Consider the following 16163-nt stretch of genomic DNA (forward strand, 5'->3'; position numbering starts at 1 on the left):
CCTCTGTCCATGGGATTCTCCAGACAAGAATACTGGAGTGGGTTGCCATGCCCTTCTCCAGGAGATCTTCCTGACTCAGGGATCAAACCCAGTTCTCTGCATTGCAGGCAGATTCTTTACCGTTGGAGCCAGTATGGAAGCCCCTGCTTTCATCATCCACATGCCCAGAAGCATCAAGCTAGAGCCCTCCCTGGCTATCGCTGGCGTCTTCTTTCTCGGGTTTTCCTCTTCTTACCCTTTGTGACTTAGTGCTTCCTGACCATCTTCCTTTTGCCTGATACTCAATTTTCCCTCTCAGAGAAGATGTAAAGAACCAGTAGAAGCAGAAGTCAAAAAGAGACCCAGAAGGCCCTCAAGCCCTGGGGTTTCCCGGTCCTGACCTCTATTACTGCTATTCAATGTCCCTGAACCACAGGCGCTCATGTCGACTCTTTTCTCCAGCTGGTTTCCGTGCTGAGAGAAATGAGTTATCTTCAACCCCAGCAAATGACTCACATCCCCGAGACGGCAGCAGCCATGTTCTCCTCCAGGGAGTTCTACCGGCAGCTCGTGGCTCATTTAGAGTTGACGGCAACGTGGTACAACAAGGTTATGAAAACTCTGCTCGAGGTGGAATTTCCATTAGTTCAGGAAGAGCTGCAAGATATCGATCTCCGCCTGAGAGCTGCAGAGGAGACTCTGAGCTGGAAGACAGAAGGTAACAGGGCTCCCCTGGGAGTCTGGGGAAAAGGCTGAGAGTCAAGATTCTAATAAAGCTGGTAGAACCTCACTTTACTCCCGGGTTAACCTGATTCAGGTTTGAAGCATGACTGTGTGCTCTCGCATATGCATCCAAAGCAGAGAGGACATGGAGGAATGGGGTCCCTCTTCTGCCTCCTCTGTGTGGCTGGGAGGTTTGGACATCTTTGCTACCGCAGTCTCGGGGGTTTGCATGAACTCATCCATAGTCTCCAGCATATACCAGGCACTCCACGGAGGAGGAATCACACTATATTAGGTGGCACAGTGATAATCAGCCTGCCAGTGCAGGAGATGCAAGAGACACGGGTTTGATCCCTGAGTCAGGAAGAAGAAGTCCCTGGAGAAGGAAATTGCAACTCGCACCAGTATTCTTGCCTGGGAAATCCCGTAGACAGAGGAACGTGGTGGGCTACAGTCCTTTGAGTCACAGAAGAATCGGACATGACTGAGGGACTAGCACAGCACAGCACACATCATTGTAACTCACTCTCTTTTTTTTTTTTTTTTCAAGTAGTAGAATCTGGGTAGTTTATTTTTTTCTTCTTTCTATTTTCATTACTTTTTCATAGAAAGTGAAAGTGAAAGTCACTCAAGTCGTGTCCAACTCTTTGCAACCCCATGGACTTATAGTCCATGGAATTCTTCAGGCCAGAATACTGGAGTGGGTAGCCTTTCCCTTCTCAAGGGGATCTTCCCAAACTAGGGATAGAACTCAGGTCTCCCATATTGCAGGCAGATTTTTTTATCAGCTCAGCCACAGGGGAAGCCCTAGGGAAGACTTTTTGTTAATTGGACCATAAGCATCTTTAAGGGAACTATGCACTTACTTTCATTGTATCCTCCAGTTCAATTCCATAAACTTTTGTTGACTGATAAATGCACCCAGGGTTCCATATGCAGAACTGTGGGGGAAACTATGATCTGTGAGTTATAGGGGAACACCACCCCCACCCTCAAAGAACTCGTAACCAGGGTTATCAAAGGGGTGGCTTGATGATATAGCTAGGATGGAAAAAGCTCTGATGATGACAAACTGGCCTGTGCAGAAAAGTCTTATAAAACCCACAAGTATGAAATCCCTATCTTGTATAACAACCACACCTTTTGCTCTACCACTATAAGCTATTTTAATGAATGCTGTTTCTTTTGGGGAGCAGGTATTTGGGATTATGTCATTCAGATCACCAATAGTATTCATGATCTCGAACAAAGAGTTCAGAAAACTAAGGACAATGTGGAAGAGATTCAGAGCATCATGAAAACATGGGTGTCGCCAATATTTAAGAGAAAAGATGGAAAAAAGGAATGCCTTCTCTCTATGGATGATCAGCATGATCGAGTGGAAAAATATTACCGTCTCATCAAAGAATCTGGCCTGAAGATCCATGCCCTTGTGCAGGTAATAACCAGTCTCTCAGGCACACATCCCACTAGTCCAGGGAAAGTGCCAAGGAGAGTGTTCGGGTGCTAGAAGTGATTTGGGTATTAGAACAACCAATAGATGCCGTGTCTTCTGCAGTCACCGATAGACATTAAAACTGATAGCAGAAGACCTGAAACTAATGGATAGAAACAGTGCCAAGTCACATTCTGGTATCAGCGTGTCAGCGTTAAAACTGGTGACACGTTAAAAGTGGTGTTAATAGTGACACCACTTAGTCATCGCACACAAAACTCCAAGGGGTAAAAGGAGATGCCAAGGGCAGAATCCTAAATTATCTACTGCACTAACCACCCCAAACTCATCCACACAACGTAGTGTGGCCCTCCAGTACAGTCTTCATGACCTAGCCCTACTGAGCTTGGACAGACACAAGATGCACTCGATAAAGAGAAGGAAAAACGCAGAGCACTGCTCTTCGCCGGTGGCTCAGAGGTGAAGATCCCAGCTGCTGATGCAGGAGACACAGGTTCCATTCCTGGCTCAGGAAGAGCCCCTGGAGGAGGAAATGGCAACCCACTCCAGTATTCGTGCCTGGGAAATCCCTTGGGCCGAGGAGCCTGGTGGGCTACAGTTCATGGGGTTGCAAAAGAGTCTGATGTGACTTAGCAACTGAGCGTGCATGTCCTTCATGCAGTAAGGCTCTGCCCTGCATTGTGAGCAGGGAATCCTTGTATCTTATCACCCAAGATAGACAAAGGAAAAGAGCTGTAAGTCATAAATGGCCACCAGATCCAATCCTGCTGAAGAGGCCATGGGACAGTTCTCATGGGTTGATCTCATACACAGTGTGTAGTGAATCACAGTTATTATCTTTGGATTGTAATCTTTGGGTTTTCTGTGGTTTGAAGACCAGTCAAATGTTGTACTTTTGACCTTTTAAATTTTCTTTATCTGTTTTCTAGTTTACTAATCTATTCTTTATCATTTCTTTCTTTCTAGTTGATTTGGGACTACTTTGCCCAATCCTTCTTTTCTAGCTTATGAAGGTAGGAACTTAAGCATATTGATTCCAAGCCTGTCTTCCTTTCTAATACAAACATTTGATGATATAAATTTCCCTCATACTACTTCTTCAGTTGCATTCCCCAAATTTGTTCTGCCTCATTCTCATTATTGTTTCAGTTTTAAACTTTTTCTCTTGTGATTTGTTCTTTAACTTAGTTGTCACTTAGGAGCATATTGTTTAATTTCCATGTATTTGTAACTTCTCTGGATAGCTTAGGCTTCCCAGGTGGTTCAGTGGTAAAGAATCGGCCTGCAATGCAGGAGATGCAGGTTTGATCCCTGGGTCAGGAAGATCCCCTGGAGAACAAAATGGCAACCCATTCCAGTATTCTTGCCTGGGAAATCCTATGGACAGAGGAAGCTGGTGGGCTACAGTCCATGGGGTCTCAAAGAGTCGGAGACAATTCAGCGACTAAACCACCTCCAACACCTGGGTTCAGTTCAGTCACTCAGTCTTGTCTCTTTTCGACTCCATGGACTGCAGCACGAAGGGCTTCCCTGTCTATTACTGACTCCCGGAGTTTACTCAAACTCACGTCCATTGAGTCGGTAATGCCATCCAACCGTCTCATCCTCTGTCACCCCCTTCTCCTGCCTTCAATCTTTCCCAACATCAGGGTCTTTAAACCTCAAACCATAGCTTTGACTAGACGGAACTTTGTTGGCAAAATAATGTCTATGCTTTTTAACATGCTGTCTAGGTTGGTCATAACTTTTCCCCCAAGGAGCAAGTTTTTTATTTCATGGCTGCAGTCACCATCTGCAGTGACTTTGGAGCCCAAAAAAATAAAGTCTGTCACTGTTTCCATTGTTTCCTCATCTATATGCCATGAAGTGATGGGACCGGATGCCTTGATCTTAGTTTTCTGAATGCTGAGTTTTAAGCCAACTTTTTCACTCTCCTCTTTCACTTTTATCAAAAGACTCTTTAGTTCTTCACTTTCTGCCACAAGTGTGGTGTCATCTGCATATCTGAGCTTATTGATATTTCTCCCAGCAGTCTTGATTCCAACTTGTGCTTCATCCAGTCCAGCATTTCTCATGATGTACTATGCATATAAGTTAAATAAGCAGGGTGACAATATACAGCCTTGACGTACTCTTTTCCCGGTTTGGAACCAGTCTGTTTTTTCCATGTCCAGTTCTAACTGTAGCTTCTTGACCTGCATACAGATTTCTCAGGAGGCAGGTCAGGTGTTCTGTTATTCCCATCTCTTTTAAGAATTTTCTACCGTTTGTTGTGATCCACACAGTCAAAGGCTTTGACATAGTCAATAAAGCAGAAGTAGATGTGTTTCTGGAATTCTCTCACTTTTTCAATGATCCAATGGATGTTGGCAATTTGATCTCTGGTCCCTCTGCCTTTTGTAAATCCAGCTTGAACATCTGGAATTCCACGATTCGCATACTGTTGTAGCCTGGCTTGGAGAATTTTGAGCATTACTTTGCTCAAAGTAAGCTACCACCTGGGTAGCTTAATGAAATTGATACAGTTGAATTCCATTGTAGGCAGAGGAAATAAACAGCACACATGGGAGCCTGGCAACAATTCAACCTGCCCAGCCATCTTTTGTGGTGTTGCTGTGTATGTGCATGTGTGTGTATAAGATGACCCCACAATAGAATATTATAATCTTGTGTTTTCAAAACTTTTGGGGAAAATCTTTATAGTGTTTTGTATTTACCCACATAGTCACCATTTCCAGGCTTGTTTTTCACTTCTGCAGAATTGAATTAACATCTATGGTCATTTCTGTTTGGCCCAAAGAACTTCCTTTAGTATTTCTTGCAGTTCAGATCTGCGGATGACACGACCTATCAGTTTTTATTTATTCTGAAAGTGTCCTTCTTTCACCTTTGTTTTTGAAGAAGAGTTTCACAGAATATAAAATTCTGTGTAGACAGTTCTAATTTCCTTTCGGAAGTCATTTCATAATCTTCTATCCTCCAGACTTTCTGATGACAAGCCAGCAAAATGTAAATCTTTTCCCCTTTATATGTAATGTATTGTTTTTTCTCAGGCTACTTTCAATAGATTCTAAATAAAATTTTAAATAAATTCTTTGTGTTTTTTTCCATTTAACCATGATGTGCATAAGTAAGTTTTCTTTGTATTCAGACTGCTTGAAGTTTGTGATATTTTTAATCTGTTTTTCACCAAATTTGAGGAGTTTTTAATAAAATTATAATATTCTCATCTGCTAATTACAACATCTATTTTATTTTCTGAGTCTTTTTTAATGTGAAAGAAGTTTATTTTTTTCTCATAAAATAAGTCTAAGGAATAAACATCCAAGGATTGGTATGACAGTTATTTTCTAAGTCTGTTTTTACTATTTTCTCTCTTGGTTAAATGTCACATTTTCCTGCTTCTTAGCATGTCTAGTAATTTTTTGTTATATTCTAGTCATGTTGGATGCCACTTTGTAATCTGGGTGTTATATTTTCCTTAAAGAATTGGTGGTTTTGTTTCAGCAGGCAGTTAACTCACTAGTATTCAGATTGATCCTGTTGAAGCCTTATTTTAAGCTTCCTTGGGGAGAGTCTAAAGAAGCCTTACTCTAGAATAGAGCTCTACTTCTAAAGCATTGCATTTCTGGGGTCTCAGCTGAAGTCCTGGGTTATCTGTTATCGTTTCATTATTGCTGATAAAACACTAACATTTTCCAGCACTATATGACCTTCACAAACCCATTCAACTTAGAGTCTCCAGTAACTGTTCTCTGCCTAGCCTTGCAGAATCTTGCCCTAAATACGTACAGCTTAATGCTCAGTCGGAGACCCAAGAGGACTCAGCCGCCTCAGCAAATCCCAATTTCTGTCTTTTTCTGTCCAGCAGGAAGAGTGCTCTAATTGATGTCCACTTCTCTATGCCATGCTTCGGAAAGTGCCTCCAGGTAGAAAGTCAGGTCGTCGTGAAGCTCACCTTGCATTTTCCTTTCTCTTAGAGATCATATCCCAATACTCTTATCCAGTTACCCAAATAATTATTTCTTATATCCAATTCTATAGTTGTTTGTAGCAAAAGGGAAAGTCTGATCTCATTCTTCTGTCTTGGCTAGTATCAGAAACTTGAGCTAATTTTTCCTGGTTTATAGAAAATTCCAACATGTTTGCTCCTTGTGCCATAGTAGATTTGATGTAGAAAGGTACAATTAGCTATCTTGATAGAGTGACAGTATAACAGAGATAGAACAGCTATACAAGGCAGTTATAACAACTATGAGTTTTTAACTGTAGAAGCAAACAGACGTGAACATCTTGGTAAGACCTAAGAACAACTTGGCATTGTCACTGTGCTATCATTTGCAGATGATGGACTCCCATTAAATCTTTAATCTTCTTAGGAAGGAAAGGTGTAGGTAATGCATTTTAGAAAATTTTAGAGTTTTGACATTTAAAAGCAGAAAAATGAGATTTACAACATGGCAGTGTTTCTTAAAGAGGTAAGTGTGAGTCACCTAGAACATTTACTTTTGCAAAGTGGTAGCCACTTTTTTTGAAGATATAAGATAAATGGAAAGTTACTGTAAAAAAGGCTGAATGATGAAAATGATGGTGAGTAAATGGGACATCTATACTTGCCATACTGCCAGGTCGGGGACTGTACATAAAAAGAGGGAGGGAGAGCCTGTGTGTTTGTTTCTGTGTGTGCATTTTCCAAGCCACTCAGTATGATAAACGTTTTTAGTTAAATGCCAACAATACTCTCAAACTCATTTCCCTTTTTATTTATTTTATTGAAGTATGTTTGATTTACAATGTTGTGTTAAGTTTTTGCTATACAGCAGGGTGATGCAGTTATATGTCCATGTTCTATTTCATATTCTTTTCCATTATGGCTTATTACAGGAGACTGAATAAGTTCCCTGTGCTGTACAGTGGGACCTGTTGCTCATCCATCCTTTATATAATAGTTTGCACCTGCTAACCATGAACTCCCACTCATCCTCCCCCTACCCACTCCCCCTTGGCACCACACAGTTCTGTTCTCTGTGTCTGTGAGTCTGTTTCTGTTTTGTAGGTAAGTTCACTTGTGTCATGTTTTAGATTCCACATATAAGTGATATCATATGGTATTTGTCTTTCTATTTCTGACTTATTTCACTTAGTATGATTGGCTCTAGGCTCATCCATGTTGCTGCAAATAGCATATTTCATTCTTTTTTATGACTGAGTAGTATTCCATTATATATATATATATATATATATATATATATATATATATTTCTTTATCCATCTGTCAATGGACACTTAGGTTGTTTCCTGTCTCGGCTATTGTGAATAGTGGTGCTATGAACATTGAGGTGCCTGGATCGTTTTGAATTAGAGCTTTGTCTGGGTATATACCCAGGGATGGGATTCACACCAGTTTATTTCTCCTTAAAAAGAAATGTTTCTCCTTTTCTAGGAAATGCTTTAGTTGCTTGAACCCAGATTTCTTATGTCTTGAACTGTAATGCTCTCTACGCTTTGTATTCATTCTTCCACCCACCCTACCTTCTGCTCTGATGCACTTTCCTCTGCAGTGTCAGTCAGCATCTATGAGGCACACGCTGCATCCGTCAGCATCCCTCCTGAGAAGCTGGCCTGACCCCATCCTCCTTTCTCAGGGAGAGTTGCAACATCTCATTTCCTTCGTGGGTTAACTTTGTGTTCCTTTCAAGCAAGGGTTACACACATTAGATAAGAATGGATCTGACACACGTGTACAGGCACATCTCATTTCATTGTGCTTAAGCTTTATTATGCTTCACAGATACTGCATTTTTTTTTTCAATTGATGGTTTATTGCAACCTTGCACTGAGAAAAGTCTATCCATGCAATTTTTCTCTTGTCAAATTTTTGGCAATTCTTACAATATTTCAAACTTTTTCATTATCATCATACTTTGTATCTGTGATCTTTGATACTATTGTGGAAAGATTATGATTTCCTGAAGGCTCAGGTGATAGATAGCATTTTTAGCAATAAAGTATTTTTAAATTACGATATGAATATTCTTTCTGTAGACATAATATTGCACACTTAATAGACTAAAGTATAGTGTAAACATTACTGGGAAACCAAAAACTTTGTGTGACTGACTTTATTGCAATATTGGCTTTATTACAGTGGTCTGGAACTGAACCTGCAATATAGCCAAGGTCTGCCTGTAATAGAAGACTCTCCATAACAGTGCAATTTTTCTCTGTGTGTTGCCTTCGTTCCCATTCATGATGATGAGAGCAGTCCTTCCATATTATTAAACGTGGTTTATATCTGCTCTTCTTTATTTTGTAGGAAAACCTGCGTCTTTTTTCAGCAGATTCAACTTCTGATATCTGGAAGACTTATGTTAACTACATTGATGATATGTTGCTGGATGGATTCTTTCTTGCCATTGAGTGTTCCCTCAAGTACCTCCTGGAAAATACTGGTATTTACTGGCCTATGGATGTGGTTATTACTGGGAAGGTAGCAGTCATAGCATCTGTTGAGTTACAGTGAAGTGCCGTTGAGTGCTCTGTGACTTTTCACAAAAGGCGTGAACATTTTGTGAAGTGTACACAGTAAAATAAAGAAGGCATTGTGTCTCTAAATTGTTCAAAGATAAAACACTTCTCCCTCTTCAAAACTCAGATGATAAACCAGGCTCTAACACAGTGAAACCCATAACCAAGGTAAAAACGTAAAAGCCAGTTTACTCTAGGGACCTCCCTGGAAGTCAGTAGCTAACACTTTGCACTTCCAGTGTGGGGGGGCATGGATTTGATCCCTGGTTGGGGAACTGAGACCCACAGACCTTATGGTGTGGCCAAAATAAATTTCATGGTTTAAGCCGAATGTGCTCTATCTCCATGGCCTTTTGAGAACACAGGGTGTTTGTAGCAGCTGGCTTATGTAGAAGAAACAGATGTTTTTCTGTGTAAAAAAAAAAAGAGAGACAAGAAGCTGGGGATGAGATAGCTTTCAGAAGGGAAAGGTATATTAAGGAGGCAGTGGGCATTCTTTGAAGCTGTTAAAAGAGAGCTCAGGGTTTCAAATTTATGGTCGATACACAGGGCCAAAGATTTTATAGTAAAGGCTAACTTTGGTTAGTAAATGATGGGATGGAAAGGGGAGAAGCCTTTCACATTCTGGTAGATTCTGACATGCTCAGCACGGCTGAAGGAAGAGGTGAGGATGAGATGAGATGAGAGCTTAAGGCGCTGAGTAGAACCCAAGGAAATTAAATGCAGAGTTAGAATAGGTGGGCTGAGACCAGTGTCTGGATAGCCAGCCCCTGTAAGAAGCTGATGACGCAGAGAGGAGCAAGGCCAGCGCTGGGGGTAGCTCTACCCCGTGGTCCTAGTAGGTGGAGTGACAGGTCAGAGGCAAGGTCGCTGCTTTCACAGTACAAGGAGACACAGAAGCAGGAAATGGGCTCAGGCCTAGTCAACAAGGTGGGAGATCACCTTCTAGAACCTCGGGCATTGAACTCGAGTGCCGAGACTGGAGAGCTGATTCCTAGGGACCAGTGCCGATGGCACTCATCTTAGTGAACTGACTCAATCTCGTCTCATAGTAGAGCTCGGAGACTCGTCATTCAGCTCTCCTCTAGAAGTTCTAGGAAGATGCTTCAGCCACACTTGCGTGCAGGCGCTGCAGAAGGGACTTGCCCTGAGTCAGAGTCTGTCCAGCTCTCCGGATCTGGACTGTCTGATGTGTCACTTCTCCTCCTCTCATGGGAAGGAGAGCCTGGGAGCAAGAGGGTGAGGACAGGGGATGGTAGCCAAAGTCATCTTCCCTCCATGGAAGCAGGAGGAACAGAAGACGTTCCCTTCACAATATATCAGCAGTGAAGGGGTAGGAGCTGGCCTTAGTATGGAAGTATGGGTGGAGGAGCTATGGGTGAAATGAAGAGGCGCTGGTTATCACGGGGAAGTGAAGGAGCCTGAAGAGAATGGCCTCTAAGAGGAAAGTCTCCATGACCCTTCACCACAGCCCAGCTGGACAACTTCAATCACCTGGTGGACCTTACTATTCCCACCTCTCGCACTTGGTCAAACCAGTACCATTCCCATGGCTTGGTCTAGCTTCCCAGCCACCTCTCAGAATCCAGACCTTGCCTGGGTTAACTGCTACCCACTCCGTCCGGAAACATTCTTCCTCTTCTGAACTCTTAAAGAGATTTGCTTGTGCCTAGGATGTGGAACCACCAGGAGAATCCATTTTGTACAGTAATTGTGTTGGTATCGCATCTGACATAGGGGTTATGGTCTCATGTGGAGTTTCCCAGGTGGCGCTAGTTGTCAAGAACCCGCTTGCCAAGCAGAAGATGTAAGAGACGCGGGCTTGATCCCTGGGTCAGGAAGATCCCCTGGAGGAGGGCGTGGCAGCCCACTCCAGCATTGTTGCCTGGAGAATCTCATAGACAGAGGAGCATGGTGGGCTACAGTTCATAGGCTGACAAAGAGATACGGCTGAAGTGACTGAGCGACACAACACTCACTTTCTGCAAAGGCCCAAACTCTGTCTGTGGACTGTATTTCTCTCTAAATAGATCTACTTCTTGAGAAGAGGGAGGCTCGTGAGGGAGGGGAGATATCTATCTATATATATCTAAATATAGATATATAGATATATATACACATATATATACATACACACACATATATATTTATGACTGATTTGTGTGGTACAGAAGAAGCCAACACAGCATTGTAAAATGATTATCCTCCAATTAAAAAATTAAAGAAATAAATCCACTTCTTACCTAAAATATATATGTATAAGAAAATAAGTGGTTATTAATAAGAGTCTAAGCATTTATCTTGTACTTGGAACATCTTGTTCCATATTATATTTTGATTTAAATTTAGCAAGGCAGTTTAGTCTAGCAAGTAATCAGGGATTTGTTAATTATTTATACTGTTTTTAAAAATTTTATCGCTAGAGGACTACAGAATTAAAGCAAGTCAGAAAAGGAGCAGAAGGGGAGGGGTTGTGACTGCTCTTTTTTTTCCAAGCCTACACGACCTTGGACAAGCACACCCTTGCTCCCCTAGTGGCTGCCGTTGGAACTGCCTGGTTTGTGCTCAAGATGATGTCCGCGGCTTCCAAGAAACTGGCTTTGCAAAACCAACGTCTTCTCAACCAGAGGCCGTACTGCCCCACGGGAAGCTTTGGGAGTGTGGAAGCATTCTGGCTTGGGTTGCTCAGTCACAGGACGTGCCCTCTGAGGACAAGGAGAGTAAATGCCCTGCCATGCCCTGATGCTGAAGCTCCAATATTTTAGCCAGCTGATGTGAAGAGCCGACTCATTGGAAAAGACCTTGATGTTGGGAAAGATTGAGAGCAGGAGGATAAGGGGACCACAGGATGAGATGGTTGGATGACATCATCGACTCAATGAACATGAATTTGAGCAAACTTCAGGAGATAGTAAAGGACAGGGAAGCCTGCGGGCTGCAGTCCATGGGGTCGCAGAGGGGACACAACTGAGCAACAACAGCAATCCCAGGACAGCTGTGCACAGGGAGTCAGCCTGTTCAAAATGCCAGCGGCCCGTCCGCCTGTTGATAAACACTGCAGGACTGCCACCTTCACCTTTTCTGGGGTTTTAGCAAAGTCTATATTTCTATTTCCCCAGACTGGAACAGCAACTCTAAAGGAAAGAAATGCTCGGAGCACTTTCAAATCAGTGTTGCATTTTTGCCACTTACCCACTCTCTTCTGTTTGTTTTCTTTGTATTTCAGAATGTAAGGCAGGACTCACCCCGATATTTGAAGCCCAGCTGAGCTTAGCCATCCCAGAACTGGTTTTCTGTCCGTCGCTGGAGCCTGGTGTGAAGGGCGGCTTCTACGACCTGGTGGAGGGCCTCGTCACCAGCATCTTTAGTATCGCATCCTTGGTGCCCCGGCTTTCTCCTGAGAATGGCTCTCCCCACTATCAGGTACTGGCTCTGCAAGCATCTCCCCTGCCCTCCCACCAGACCTGGCGGCCCCTGTGAAATGCCAGTGTCACCCATCCACTGCCATCTTGCTCCCCCAGGTGGACTTGGAGGCCATGGCTGAGCTGGCGGGCCTGCGGGGCGAGCTGATGGGGCGGGTGCAGGCCATGATGGCCCTCTGCGGCGACTATCAGCGCACTCTCAGCCAGTATTCCTGCCTCTACACGGAGGACCGCAAGGAGGCTCTGGGCCAGTTTCTGTTGTACGGGCGCATGCTCACTGCCGAGGAGGTGGAAGCCCATGCTGAGGATGGCATCCCAGAGAATCCTCCCCTCCTGCATCAGTTCAGAGCGCAGATTGACTCCTACGAGAAGCTCCATGAGGACGTGTGCAGGCTGGAGCCCGTCCAGGTGTTTGACAGCTGGATGAAGATCGACGCGCGGCCCTTTAAAGCCTCTCTGCTGAATATAATCAAAAAGTGGAGCCTCACGTTCAAACAGCATCTCGTGGACCATGTCACTGACAGGTAACAGGGTCCTTCTAGCTTTTCTTCCAGCTTCCTGGGCTGTCGGGAACACCATGTTTTCAATCGATTTGACATTTCCCCCCATAGGTTCACTGGTTAAATGAAACGTTAGAACAGCTAGATGGAGGTTCCAAGCCTTTGGACACCAGCATTACCTTTAGTCCTGTGCTCTCGTTTGTCCATCAGACCTGGCCTCTTCCTGTTTTGTTTTCTATCCAGCACCCAGTGTCCAAAAGGCACTCAGTACGCGGTAAATACTATTCGAGACAATAATAGCAGGTCAACCCTCCCTGCACAACTCTGACTGTGAAATCTCTTTAAGCCTGAGAAGCAGAGGGTGTCTAATGGGCCTCTTAGATTTTATTTCTCCCATTTACTCCCTGTCTCAGATTATCCAGCCGTGCGGCATGGAAGTCCCTAAACCTCCGCGCCCCTGATGCCTTTTTTTTCCTTGTGATTTTATTTTTTTATTTATTCAGGGCAGTGCTGGGTCTTCATTGCCGTACAGGGTTTTTCTCTAGTTGCGGAGAGTGGGGGCTGCTCTCCGGCTGCAGTGGGAGGGCTTCTCACTGCAGTGGCTTCTCGTTGCACGGCACAGGCTCTAGGATGTGCAGGCGTCAGTAGTTGCGGCTCTGGGGCTTGGTACATCTGGATGATGAGCTGCTTCACCCCATGCAGGGTGGGGTGGGCACATGGAGAGGGATGCAGCCAGTGACAGTTCAGGTTGAACCCCATCAGAGAGCACGTGTAATTGCCCAGGTAGACACCATCAGGGTTGAGCCTGGGTGCGACCTTGAAGACCAGGTCCTTGTTCCCATAGAACACGAGCAATAGAGTGCTGGCTTATAAGGAATCAGTGATCCCCTGACAGACAAACGAAGAGGGTGTTTTCTTCTGGGTGGACTTGTCCTGTGATGAATACTACCTTCTGCTCTGACCCCTCCCAAACATTGTCCTTCTCAGAACTCTAGCTATGCAACTGGCTGGATCTGAAACTCTGTCTGTTCCCCCAGGGACTTGGACCCCCTCCCAGCTCCACCAGCCCAGCACTAAACTCTCAAAGCCTGCCGCTGGGCCTAAAGGTAGATGAGATACACTTGCCCTTCAGTGTGGCCTCCAGACTGCTCCACCCCTGTCCTCTCAAAATCGCCATCTCCGCTGAGTTCTACCAGACGGTACCGACTGCCACCTGTCTCGGCTGCAGTCACTGGCCAAGCTCTTAGTCATGCCTCCCCTTCGTTGCGGGTCACGTTGTCCGGCTCAGTCTCCCTCTCCCATCCTTCTGCTGATAATCATCCTCAGTGACTCAGCATCCACAGGGTGTCTTCATCACAGCTGCCTCTTGTTTCTCGACCTCTCTCTCCAATGCCTTGCCCTCCCCGCCCCTCTGTTCTGTGCTGTGCTCTCAGTGGAGTGGAGGGACAGTTGAGCAAATTCATGCTTCCCCTTCAGAATCTCAGGATGAAGCATTCTATCCCCTGACCACCACCTGGTGTCTTTCCAGCTCTCTTACTTGGCAGCGCTGCTGTGCAAAGTTCTTCAGATCCATCAGTATTTCCTATCCACTGTTCCCAACACTTGATCAGGACAGCTCAGTGTTTATCACCCTTGCTCCCCAGCCCTGTCCCACCTTGTAAAACCCTGACTGTCTGAACTCAGCACTCCACCTCTGTACCCGAGCACTTCATCCTTGATGAAGGAAAAAACACCAGTATTCCGACCAATCTCAGGTTAAATTTATGAACAGAAACTTCAAGCAGGCCCTGAACATTTTCATATATGCTTCCTGACTCCTCCAGATGCTTTTTTTCCTCTCTTGCCTTAAACCTCAAATATCTTCTCTGCCCTTTTAGCCTCACCTCTCATTTCCCTGGAAAAATGAGACCCAATCACCAGAGAACTAACTCAGCTTTCCACCAATAAATCTACCAACCTACCTACATTTGAAGCCATACAATCAACTACCTCTTCTCTTATAGTGGATAAGCTGCTTTTCTAACTGTAGCCTCCTCCTTCTTATCTAGTCGAAGACTGACCTCCTTAAACACTCCCTTCATTCATTCTCCCCATCATGCAAGTATATTGTCCTATCCGGCCTCTTAAAAAAAAAGGAAAGGAAGGAACACAGTCCCAGAAGTCCTTCCGCTGTGGCGCCCTGTCTCTGCACCTCCTTCATAGCACAGTGTCCCAATAGGTGTCTCTATACTTGGTCTCTGTACTTTATTTTGTCTTCCATCCCCTCTCTTCAAGAAGTTTTATTATAAAATGTAATATACATAAGATTTAGAGAAAAATATTAAATTCTCAGATTTTCCTTATCCAGCGAAGAAACAGGACACTAGCTACATTTTAATATTCCCTTATGGAAGGACTTGTATGCACTGCTATATTTAAAATGGATAACCAACAAGGACCTACGGTATAGCACAGGAAACTCTGCTCAATCTTATGTGGCAGCCTGGATGGGAGGGGAGTTTGAGGAAGGATGGATACATGTATATGTGCAGCTGAGCCCCTTGGCCGTTCACCTGAAACTCTCACAACATTGTTAATTGACTGTAGTGTGTGTTAGTCGCTCGGTCCTGTCCGACTATTTGTGACCCCATGGACTGTAGCCTGTCAGGCTCCTCTGTCCATGGGATTCTACAGGCAAGAATACTGGAGTGGGTTGCCATTTCCTATACTCCAATACAAAATCAAAAGTGTAAAAAAAATAAAAATAAGTTTTAAACAGTGTGAAAAATAAAGTAAAATTCTTTATGGACTCTTCCCTGATTAAACCCCTCTTCCTCCCTGCCAGTTGTTATCTCTGCCCTAAATGTAACCTTATCCTTCCCAGTTTTTTTCATGACTTATATTTGCATGTATATGTATATATATTTGTGCACACAGATACACATATACCGAGATTTGCATTTTAAAGCTATAAAAATGAAGCAGTTGTATTTCTGTATATCTGTCTGTGTCCTGTCTGTCTGACTCAGCGCTGATGCTTGAGATTCATGCATGTTGAGAGTGTAGCAGTAGTTCCTTCCCTTTCACTGCTACAGAGTATCGCATCGTCTGAATATGCCACAATTTATCTATCCATTCAGTGGTTGACATGGCTGTTTCACATGGCTTCACTAATACCAGCAGGATTGCCATCAGTTCTCTTATACAGAGGTCACAGTGTACTCAGGCCAGCATGCCTCTAGGGTGTAAGCCTGAGAGTGAACTTGCAGGGTCAGTGCACAGAAATGCAAACTCCTTGCCAGGTGCCTCAGGCATGTGCGGAGATGCCTGGAGCCCCGCATCCTCGGCACCTTTTGATACAAACTGTTTAGTGCTGGCCCTTCTGGTGGGAGCTTAGTGGTATCTCACAGTGATAAATATTTTGCATTACTCTATGAATAAAGTAGCTCATCTTTCTGTGTTTTTGGATGAGTCATTATGTTTCCTCTTCTTTGGTTATTCATAGCCCTTGACCATTTTTTATTGGACTATATCTTTTCCTTTTTCGTATTTGGAAGTCACACATATTTTGATTCT

The 16163-nt window shown here is 44.0% G+C and overlaps 1 protein-coding gene across 5 annotated transcripts in view; it reads left to right on the plus strand.

Moving 5' to 3' along the window:
- DNAH9 (dynein axonemal heavy chain 9) overlaps positions 1-16163 on the plus strand; it is a 281176-nt gene that overhangs the window by 47647 nt on the left and 217366 nt on the right. For all 5 annotated transcript variants that reach the window (XM_070479111.1, XM_070479112.1, XM_070479113.1 and 2 more), the window contains exons 13-17: positions 442-697; positions 1899-2140; positions 8475-8610; positions 11913-12109; positions 12208-12632. In XM_070479111.1, the coding sequence (XP_070335212.1) occupies positions 442-697; positions 1899-2140; positions 8475-8610; positions 11913-12109; positions 12208-12632 (1256 nt within the window). The remainder of the gene's footprint in view (positions 1-441; positions 698-1898; positions 2141-8474; positions 8611-11912; positions 12110-12207; positions 12633-16163) is intronic.

Source organism: Odocoileus virginianus, chromosome 17 (genome assembly GCF_023699985.2).
Source record: "Odocoileus virginianus isolate 20LAN1187 ecotype Illinois chromosome 17, Ovbor_1.2, whole genome shotgun sequence".
Taxonomy (NCBI): domain Eukaryota; kingdom Metazoa; phylum Chordata; class Mammalia; order Artiodactyla; family Cervidae; genus Odocoileus; species Odocoileus virginianus.